Here is a 9,301-nt window from a genome sequence, read left to right on the forward strand (position 1 = left end):
ACTCACTTTGTAGACCAGGCTGGCCTTGAACTCAGAAATCCGCCTGCCTCTGCCTCCCGAGTGCTGGGATTAAAGGCGTGTGCCACCACGCCCGGCTCCAGGAATCATTCTTAAGTGGCCAGGTGTACAAGGGCTTTATCAGTGAGGCCCTCTGGCTGACTACACTGTGTTTTCAGAGGAGTCTTCCATTGTCCTGCATGGAGCTTGCTGAGTAGATTAGGGTGACTTGGGGCCAGTGAACCCTGGAGATCTATCTTCTTGTCTCTTTCAACTCAGTGTTGGGATTATACACACAGTTTCTTACCCAATGTGCTGGGTGCCAAGATTGAACTTATGTCCTTACAACAAATACTTCACTGTGACTTAGCCATCTTAGACTTTCAGTTTTTGAGACAATGTCTTGCTATGTCGCTCACACTGGCCAGGAACTCACTATGACACAGTCTTCCTGATTCTCCTAAATGCTGGTATTAGAACCCACTACCGTTCATCACCATGCCAGATCTTTTCCCTGGACTTAGATAGATGTAATAAGGCCCTACTTAAATTAAAGGTTTCTAGTTGTTCTTATCTATCTTAACTGTATTTGTCTCCTATTACTGTAAGAAAACACTTGAGGCTAAGTAACTTGATAAAGAAACTTGCTTAGCTCAGTGTTTTAGAGGCTGAAAGTTCAAACAGCAACATGGGTCTCACATCTTCCTGGTTGCCTTAACATCATGGCTGAAATGTTTCAGGAGGGGGAAAAAAATCACATTTCCAGACAGGAAGTGAAAACATGACTAAAAGGGTACATTAGATTTTTTTTCCCTTTGAATAATTTATTTTGACAAGAATCAACTCAGAGTTCTGTAAGAACAACCTTAATCCTTTCTGAAATGATACCACCCCTGACCTAGACAACTCCTGTTATGTCCAACCTCTTAAAGGTTTCACCACTTCCCGCCACCGTCATATTTCTAGTCCGAGACTTAGAACACAGGAGTCCTTGGGGCCAAAGTGCAAGTAAACCATATTACTAGGTGGTCTGTTTTGTTTTTGTTTTTGTTTCTGTTTTTAGAAGACAGGGTTTTTCTTTGTAGCCCTGGCTGTCCTGAACTTGCTTTGTAGACCAGGCTGGCCTTGAACTCACAGAGCTCCGCCTGCTTTTTCCTCCCCAGTGCTGGGACTAAATGTGTACCTGCCACCATGCCCAGGTGGTTATTATTTATTTTCTTTTCTGTCTTTTGCATTTGTGTGATCCTCAGCTCTTGATATAAGATTTGCTTGCATAATGTAACCAATAAATTACATTTTTATTCTTGTAAACTTTGTAAATAGAGTCTAACTTGATTTGCTGTTGTCTTTATCCATTGACAGTCTGAGGATGATGAGAAGCTGAAGAAACGGAAGGAGAGATTTGGGATTGTGACAAGTTCAGCTGGAACTGGAACCACAGAGGATACAGAGGTGAACTATATTTAGAATGCTTCGTAGAGCTAGTAATAAAATCAAACAACAACAACAAAAACCATCAGTTGTATGTGTAAGCACACACAGATGTCACGCTTCTTGTGTGGAGGCCAGAGGACAACTCTGGAGAGTCATTCTTTTTTTTTTTTTTTTGGTTTTTCGACTGGAGAGTCATTCTTGATTGTGTGTCCTGGAGATTGAGCTCAGGTTGGCCAGCCTGCTTGGTTAATACTTCTTTCTACCTGTTCTCTTCTTTCCCTGGTCCTTCATAGAGCTCTTAAAAGAAGCAAGGAAAATTACATTGAGAGGGGAGGCAAAAGTACCTCAAGTGCCTCCATTTCCATAGCCTGCTTCCCCCTTATTAGTGTAATGTCTTTATAATCCTTTAAGAATTGTATACAGTGTGTATTGATCATAGTCACCACCTCTTCCTTCCAGATCTACTCACCTGCCCGCCTCTTTACAAAAACCCACAGAGTTACTCATATACTCATAAGTCCAGGAGATGGGCTCGGGGCCATCCACTGGAGCCCTACAGGAACCTGTAAAGAAAACTGGCTCACCTATAGGTGGAACAACAATATGAACTAGCCAGTACCCCCCAGAGCTCGTGTCTCTAGCTACGTATGTAGCAGAAGATGGCCTAGTCGTCCATCACTGGGAAGAGAGGCTCCTTGGTCTTACAAACTTTATATGCCTCAGTACAGGGGAATGCCAGGGCCAAGAAGTGGGAGTGAGTGGGTAGGGGAGCAGGGTGTGGGGGAGTGTATAGGGGACTTTTGGGGTAGATTTGAAATGTAAATGAAGAAAATATCTAATAAAAAATTAAAAAACAAATAAAAACAAAAAAACTTTACTGCCAAAAACAAAACAAAAAAAACCCCAAAAACAAAAACTGTCTCTTCCCCCGGAAGCCATCAGCTCTTAGAACCTCTTCAGTTAGGGGTGGGAGCACTTGAACTTCTTCCTTCTCCATGCTGGAATGTTTATTAGTTTGACTTTGTGCAGGTCTTGTGTGGGCAGCCATAACTGCTATGTGAGTCATGTCAAAAAGACACTGTTCTCTACCCTTCGCTCTTACTGATTTTCTGCCCCCTCTTATGCTTAGTCCCTGATGCCGTTTTTGGCTGAGTACTCCTCAGACACTTGCTCTCTGCACTTTGATCAGTTGTGAGTTTACTACCATCCATTGTACAGAAACCCTCACTGTGATGAGGTCTAAAGGCTAAACTAATCTGTAGGTAGGTTAGGGTTAGGAGAGAGAGGGGTTTGAAGGCAATGTGATACTATGTCCATTTAGCGGAAGTATAGTAGGTTCATTCCTTAGGTCTGTGAGTGAGTTTTTGGGTTTTTGGTCAGATTTACAGTACTAGGTATGAACTGGTAATGTACATACTGTTGGGGTGGGCTTAAATCCAATCCATGGGCTCTTAACCACTCTCTAGCCAAACTTCTTGCTTGGGTACTTAAGTAGACTAGGCATAGGCTGCTAAATACAAGTCTAATGTTTTTGTTTATTTTTGTTATAGTTTTTCATATAGTATGTTTTGATCATATACTTTCCCCTCTCCCAACTCCTCTCAGATTCTCCCCAACTCTCTACTATCCATGTTGTATGTTCTTTCTCAAACAAACAAACAAAAATTTAAATATAATTAATAAAACAAAAAATATCAACCATCCAACCAAGAAACCAAAAGACTCCCATGTAGTCTGTTTTGTGTTGAATACCTATTGTTGGGCATGGAGGTTGTCTTGGAGTGTGCTTGATATATCTAGAGGCAGTCCATTAGAGAAAACTGAATTTTCCCTTCCCAACTGGTATCAATTCCAAATAGCTTCTTTTATTTGGAAAGATGGGTTGGAGTGAGACAGGGTTTCTCTATATAGCCCTGGCTGTCCTGGACTTACTTTGTAGACCAGGCTGACATCAAATTCAGAGATATACCTGCCTCTGCTTCCTAACTACTGGAATTAAAGACATACACCACCACTGCCTGACTGACATTATAACTTCCTTACAACATTTCTTCCTCCAAACTCTCCCATACACTCCATCCCTGCTCTCTATCAAATTCATGACCTCTTTTTTCACCAAAAAAGGCTGACAGTTTGACACTGGACAACCGATTGGCATCGTGTGCTCTTCCCTGGGAAAGACCCCCTCTCCCAGTGCCAGCTTTCCCAGTTGCCTATGGTTCTTTGTGTAGAATTGAGCCCCGTGGGCCTTTCCCCTGCCCACTTCAGCATGTCCACTGGTGTCCTTGTTGAGCCCAGGATTGGGCATTTGTGTTGGTGAGACTAGTTTAGTTTTTTTTTTTCAAACAAGGTCTTCACTGTCATCCAGTCTGGCTTTGTACTTAAAGAAGTCCTCCTGCCTTAGTGCCCTAAGTGCTAGGATTACAGTTGTGTTCCATCATGTTCGGCAGCTTTGGTTTTGATTTATAGGTGTGTATGTTAAATTCCTATGGAGACCAAAACAGAGCTAGAGTTAATGGTGATTGTGAGCCACCTGATGTGGGTTCTGGAAACCAAATGTGGGTCTTCTGTAAGAACCACAAATGCTTTTAACTGTTAAGAGTCTCATTGTGTAGCTCCTATGTAGACCAATCGAACATTGACCTTGCAGAGATTCTCCTCACCTGAAGATAGTGTTTTAAAGATGAATGTTTTTACTCCAAATCTTGGAAAGGTTTTTGGTTTTGTTTCATGTGCTTCTCTTGCCCCACTGTAGGTGGTATCTCTGTGTGCCTTCATTTCTTTCTTTTTCTTTTTTTAAAAACGGTCTCTCACTGAATCTCTAGCTCACTAGTGGCTTGGGCTAGCTAGTTAGTGAGCTGCAGGAGTCTGCCTGTCTCCCTTACCTTGTGATAGGTTACAAGCATGTGGCAATCTGCTCAGCTTGTATGTGGGTCCTGATGGTTGTTTTTGCAATAGCATTTTACCATTTGAACCATCTTGCTATTTCCTAAAGCTTCTTTATAAGTAAGCATATATGCCATGAAGATTATAGCTCAAGGGCTGGAGAGAGAAAGCTCAGCAGTTAAGAGCACTTCTTTTTACAGAGGACCTGTGTTCATTTCCCATCATGTAAATGGCACATAACATGTATGCAGACAAAACAGTCATATACATAAAATAAATCTTTAAAAATTAAGGTCAGTGTATACTTTTCACTAGGAAAAAAATAAGAAAAATTTTAGACTTTGTGCTACTGAAATAAAATACTATCTATAGGTAATACCTGCTTACTTGCTGAATTATCAAAATGTACTTACTTCTTCTGATTAGAATTATCTCCGTACATGTAAGCTTTTATTAAGCCAGGTATTTCACTAAGTGGGTGCATTGGCTTCTGCAGATTAGAGGGTGATAGAAACAGTGGCTTTAGTTGGAAGTCATGGTCTGTTAGAGAATAGTAGCTTCTGAAGCTAATGCATGTGACACGGACCAAAGGATTTGAAGTGTATTCTGCCTTAAAACTAAAAACAAAGAAACAAAGGAGAGGGGGAAGAAAAGGAAGGAAGAAAAGAAAGAAATCTGTATTAAACCTGCAGAGTGTGAATTGACTCCAGAACAATGCCTGTGTTCTGAGCAGTAGTTGAAAGTAGTTGAAAGGACACAGGGCTTTTTCCTCTGCCAAACTTGGATTGTGTGCCGCTTTCCAATACTCCCTTCTGTGTTTGTTTGTTTGTTTGTTTGTTTGTTTTTGCTTTTGTTTTTCGAGACAGGGTTTCTCTGTGTAGCCTTGGCTGTCCTGGAACTCACTCTGTAGACCAGGCTGGCCTCGAACTCAGAAATCCACCTGTCTCTGCCTCCCAAGTGCTGGGATTAATGGCGTGTGCCACCACTGCCCAGCCCAATACTCCCTTCTTTAAGAGATCCTTTCCTAATACATAACTTCTGAGCCTCATTGTAATCACCTACTAGTGGTGTTCCCATGTGACCCTGGCGATTGAGTAGGTATCTAAAAGTAATTAGAGTATCAGTTGTGTTTGGAGGCATATATAGCACTACATGGGAGCTGCTAAATGACAAATGAATACCTGAGGGAATTCAGACATGAGGGAGAAGGCTTGATGAGAGAGAGAGAGATCCACACCCTTCCTCTTCCAACTTATTCTCTTGGCATTGAAGTGTTAGCCTCTCTGTGGATGGTATTGTTTAACCCTTTGTCCCCTGAAATCTCCCATCTTCCTACTGATTGTAAAGAACTCTACATTTTTCTGCTACACTTTTCTTCACCCCTTCTTCACTCCCTTAACATGCTTTCCTCCTCACCCTTTGTGTGTTTAACCTTATGTATATGTGTGTCTGCTTAACCGTATGTATATGTGTGGGTGTGTTTAACCTTAGCTATATGTGTGGGTGAGTGTGTTTAACTTTATGTATATGTGTGGGTGGCTGTGTCTGCCTTCTCTCTCACCTTTTTCACTAAGCCTCCCCAGTTATGACCAGATAACTTGAGGGATTCTGGAATAAAGTCTCTGTCTTGAAGACAGGGGTTATCTCTTCTTGGGCCTTTTGACAGTTAATGTGAGTTTGGTTTAAAAGATTCCTGAGTTCGAGGCCAGCCTGGTCTACAAAGTGAGTTCCAGGACAGCCAGGGCTACACAGAGAAACCCTGTCTCAAAAAACCAAATAAATAAATAATTTAAAAAAAAAAATGCCTGAATCTGCTATTATCTTGCAATCTAATTTTTTTTCTTGCTTTTTGTTACAGGCAAAGAAAAGAAAAAGAGCAGAGCGTTTTGGAATTGCATAATGAAAAATTCGTGCTTTCTGCACCATAGTGTTTTCCATTTCTCAAATTTTTCTTGGTTTTATATATACATACACACAGACACCCCTACCTACCTATCTACCTACATACACAGTCATGTGCCTCACAGTGAGGAAGCATGTACGTTTGGTACATCCTTGAATTCAGTAGCAGTTTTATTTAACTGCTCTTCTGCGTTTAAGATTGTTGTGGTTTTTGTTTTTAATTATTTTTGCTTATTAATAAAAAAGGAAGAAAAGAAAATGTGTTTTATTAGGTGTTCCTTTTAAGTTTCTAGAGTCTGATTAGACCACAGAGGGAGTGTCAGTGGCAAATATTAAGGGGACTAATTGTAATGCCTTTATCATGTAGAAAAAGAAGATAAAGAGGATTGGGTCTACCAATTAGGCCTATTTATTATGTTCTTCATACTCACAGATATGCTTTTATTTTATCCTTCATAAATGAGGCCAAGTCACCCCTAGTCTTTGCTTGGGTTGAAGCAGCCCATTCTGATGGAGAAAAGTCTTGGGGATTTTAGGAAATGTAAAGGATAAAATGTGGGGCTAATGACTGACTGCCTTCTACTTTGAATGAAGCCTAACTATATAAAGCAGAATCCCTGTTTTTCCAAGGTGGCCTGACATGGCCCTATCTGTTGTAGCAGAAGTCACTATGTGGGACCTAGCTCAAGAAGGTAAATGGCTGGCCAATCCTCAGGTCGAAGGATAGAAATCCAAGGCATGGCTGGTATCAGAGATGTTAGGCATTGTTGGGACAGAAGTGGAACAAGATGCTTTGTGTGTGTGTGTGTGTGTGTGTGTGTGTACATCTCAGTACTGAGGATCAAGCCACAGGGCTTGTACAGTACTACTGCACAGTGGTCCCAACCTTGCTTCCACTTTGTAGTCAGGTTCTGTGCTAGTTTGTCCTCAACTCTTACAGTTACAGTGGTGGCATAACAGTTTTGGATAAGGTTCAATTTCCTTACTGAGTCACCTCCTTAGGAAAGGTTTGGCTGTCTGAGCAGATTGCTTGTTCTCTGTGTAGATATGAAATATGCCACTTGGCCTTTTTGATGTGTTAATACAAGTTCTTTCCCACATACTTTCCTTTTATTTTATTTTTCTCTCCACGGTTTTTTGTTTTGTTTTATTTGAGAAAAAGAGGTTTCACTGTAGCCTGTTTGGGACACGCTGTATAGGCCAGGAGACCTTGAGTCTAATCAGCCTTCTTGGCCTTCTTAGAGCTGTGATTACAGACAAGCACCACCACAACTGCTTTGGCTTTCTTGTTTCAATCTATGTTTCAGTGTTAATAAATGCTTCCTCTGGAAGATCTCGTCATGAAAGTTCCCTGATTTGAAAACTTGGAGCTGGACATTGGTAACGCACTGGTAGAACCTTTATTACAACCACTAGGGAGGCAAGGCAGGCAGATCTCTGAGTTCAAAGTTAGCCTGGTCTACAGAGTGAGTTCCATGACAGCCAGGGCACAACTGTAATCACTGTACTCATGGGACACAGGCAGTTTCAAGGCCAGCCAGCTGCTACATATTCTCTGACTCATAAGAAAGGTAGAAACCGAAGTTTAGACACTTTAGAAAAACTTCTATGGAGAATAGATGAAAGCTTGCCCACTTATTGTGAAATTTGTCTCCTCTGAGACTTTGGAAAAACTTAATAGAAAAAGTTCATTAAAGTTTTGTCACCTCAGCCAAATGTTTAATTGGAGTGACTTTCTTCCCATCAGTCTGTGAGTCCCCTAGCCCCCTTTTTTACATAAGACTATACAACTTCCTCTCTATAGTGTCTTCATTTGAAAACAACCATAGAAAATTGCTGTTTTGTTTCAGGAGACCAAGTATAGATTCAGAAGAATTTATATCCTAGGATGGCTGTCCATAACTAAATATTGATGGAACAAAGTAGATGCTAATAATAGAATTTAACTGTGGGGTCCCTTAATGTGGACTTTTTTGCTTGTTTTGAGACAGGGTTTCTCTATGTAGCTCTGGCTGTCTTGGAACTCCTTATGTAGACCAAGCTGGCCTTGAACTCATAGACTCACTTGCCTCTGCTCCTGAGTGCTGGGATTCAGTGTAATCTTTATCTCTTTATCCTCCATAACCTTGCAGAAACATACTCAACTCAAGCTAGGATTTTCTGTGTACTCCCCAACCCCTCATTTTGAGACAGTGTTTCATCTATAATCCGGGCTGGTTTTGACTTCACTGCATCCTTCAGCATCAGCCTCCCAAGTACTAGGATTATTAAAGTAATTAATGACTACTGCACCTGGCCAAGGGAGGTGTGTGTGTGTGTGGGTAGGTATGTGTGGTGCATGTTAAGTAAGGCTGGAGAACATGTCAGATTTCTTCTTGATTGAGTACCATTTATTTATTGAGTTAGAGTCTTTTTTTTTCTTTTTCTTTTTTTCTTTGATTTTCGAGACAGGGTTTCTCTGTGTAGCCCTGGCTGTCCTGGAACTCACTTTGTAGACCAGGCTGGCCTTGAACTCAGAATTCCACCTGCCTCTGCCTCCTCTGTTGGGGTTAAAGGCGTGCGCCACCATGCCCGGCTTATCCCACTCTTTCAAAACAAAACAACAAGGTCAGATTTTGTTTCCCTGGCCTGCCTCAAACTCAGATCCACTTGCATGTGTCTGTTGGTGAGATTAAGGGTATGGACCACTGTGCATAGATTTTCCCAAATGAGTGATGATGGTGCTTTTCAAATGTGTAGGGGTCTTGTTTCCTTTTCCTTTCCCTTTCCCTTTCCTTTCCTTTCCTTTCCTTTCCTTTCCTTTCCTTTCCTTTCCTTTCCTTTCCTTTCCTTTCCTTTCCTTTCTTTTCCTCTCTCCCTCCCTCTACCCCCCCTCCTCTCTCTCTCCTTTCTCTTCTTTTAATAGCCCTTTGTTCCATCTTTCCAGTTGTTCATATATTGGTCAGAAGTTCTAACTCCTAAGCCTGAGCTCTCTTCTGTCTCATTGTAGTCACTCCTCAGCAGTGTGAACAGCTGAGAAGATCTACATGTTTCCATTTTGTTTGACTTCTCTCTCTGGGACCCAGGTACCAAGGTGCCCCTC

The 9,301-nt window shown here is 41.5% G+C and overlaps 1 protein-coding gene across 4 annotated transcripts in view; it reads left to right on the forward strand.

Moving 5' to 3' along the window:
• Sarnp (SAP domain containing ribonucleoprotein) overlaps positions 1 to 8,044 on the forward strand; it is a 57,036-nt gene extending 48,992 nt beyond the window's left edge. For 2 of the 4 annotated variants that reach the window (XM_029482619.1, XM_029482620.1), the window contains exons 11-12: positions 1,360 to 1,449; positions 6,176 to 8,044. In XM_029482619.1, the coding sequence (XP_029338479.1) occupies positions 1,360 to 1,449; positions 6,176 to 6,217 (132 nt within the window). In that variant the 3' untranslated portion in view covers positions 6,218 to 8,044. The remainder of the gene's footprint in view (positions 1 to 1,359; positions 1,450 to 6,175) is intronic. The other 2 variants (XM_021174310.2, XM_021174308.2) reach the window with 2 other exon arrangements.
• The last annotated feature ends 1,257 nt before the right edge of the window (positions 8,045 to 9,301 follow it).

Source organism: Mus caroli, chromosome 10 (assembly GCF_900094665.2).
Source record: "Mus caroli chromosome 10, CAROLI_EIJ_v1.1, whole genome shotgun sequence".
In the NCBI taxonomy this organism is placed as follows: Eukaryota; Metazoa; Chordata; class Mammalia; order Rodentia; family Muridae; genus Mus; species Mus caroli.